We start from the raw sequence: 1,261 nt of genomic DNA, 5'->3' as shown, positions 1-1,261 counted from the left end.
CTGCCTCCCCGCCTGCCACCAACCCAGAACCGGCTCAGCTCGGCCCCGAGCGAGTGTTAATAAGCTATTTGTCAACCCAGGAAGGGAGAATGTTAACGTGAGCAGCAGCCCTACCCCTCTCCCAGCCCAGGGAGATCCCTACGGTACGGTCTGGCCCTCTCCAGTAACCGGTACCATTTTACACCCTGGCTTTTCCCTCCCGGCTCCAAGGCCAGCGCAGGCATCTGCCTCAGGCCCCAGTGACCCGCTGGCAGGCCACCTCCTTCGGATCCTCTCCAGAGATACCAAAACCTCGTTTCCTCAGGGCAAGGCTGACATCAACAGCAGCGAGAGATCCACGCAGGGGTCAGAGTACTTCTCCTTGAACTTTCCTTTGTGGCTCACGAATCAGTTACAAAACTCTAAAAATAACACGGCGCCCGCCCCAGTCCACCAGACCACTTCACTTAGCTCCAAAGGAGAAAATTATCTATGCCATTTTCCACCTACAGGTCACAAACTAATTCCCAGCCTGGCTGATTTGCGAGAGAGTTGCCAGCGAGACGAGCGAGTTGTGCAAACACCCGAAGACAGGAGAGGAGCGGCTGCCAGGAACCGCAGCCGAGCGGTGGCAAGGTGCCTCGCTGGGATCCGCCGTGCCCCGCTTCCTCTGGCTCGCCTCACGGGAAAACCGAGTGAGACGGGTCCAGCTGAGGCTGAATTGCTCCGACGGACTGCAGGGCTACTCCACCGTCCATCCCTTAGCACCCAGAGCACAACATCCCCCCTTTAGTCCGGCAAGAAGTCACAGCTCCTCTGCCAGATAACCCCCGTGCGGTCTCTGCCCCCCCCAACCTCACAGCACCGCACGGAGGGGGCCGGGCCCCCGGGCCTCCCTTCGCCCTCCCCACTCTTTGGTTGAGTAGCCAGGACTCACGTGAAGGCAAAGAAGAGGGTGGTGGCTCCCACTAGGAAGATGGCAGCAGCCGAGACCGGGACGTATTTGCTGGGTTTGAATCTCTTTCCAGATGCTGCTGGCATGTTGGAGCTGTGGTGGGGGATCCGCCCCGCAGCATAGCCCAGGCCCACCGGGAGTCAGAGCAAGACGAGAAGGGGAGGGGAGGGGGACGGGGGCAAACCACTACCCAGCCTCCGCGCGAGCTCTGACCGGAGCGGACAGTCCGGAGAATTCCACGGCGGTCGCTGGAGCGCGAGGCCCAGGAGAGGAGTCCACACTACGCTCTGCCCCGCAAGAGTTCGCGGGCGCAGGGAAGGAGGAATA

At 61.0% G+C, this 1,261-nt stretch overlaps 1 protein-coding gene across 1 annotated transcript in view; it reads right to left on the bottom strand.

Annotated features, from left to right (window-relative positions):
• LOC103914416 (palmitoyltransferase ZDHHC5-like) overlaps positions 1 to 1,251 on the bottom strand; it is a 23,669-nt gene extending 22,418 nt beyond the window's left edge. The window contains exon 1 of the mRNA XM_009321053.1: positions 917 to 1,251. Within this exon, the coding sequence (XP_009319328.1) occupies positions 917 to 1,020 (104 nt within the window). The 5' untranslated portion in view covers positions 1,021 to 1,251. The remainder of the gene's footprint in view (positions 1 to 916) is intronic.
• Between the last annotated feature and the right edge of the window lie 10 nt (positions 1,252 to 1,261).

The sequence above is a fragment of the Pygoscelis adeliae genome, unplaced genomic scaffold (genome assembly GCF_000699105.1).
Source record: "Pygoscelis adeliae isolate BGI_AS28 unplaced genomic scaffold, ASM69910v1 Scaffold1073, whole genome shotgun sequence".
Lineage (NCBI taxonomy): Eukaryota > Metazoa > Chordata > Aves > Sphenisciformes > Spheniscidae > Pygoscelis > Pygoscelis adeliae.
The sequence above is the reverse complement of the archived record's forward strand: the minus strand, read 5'-3'. Positions and strand labels throughout refer to the sequence as shown.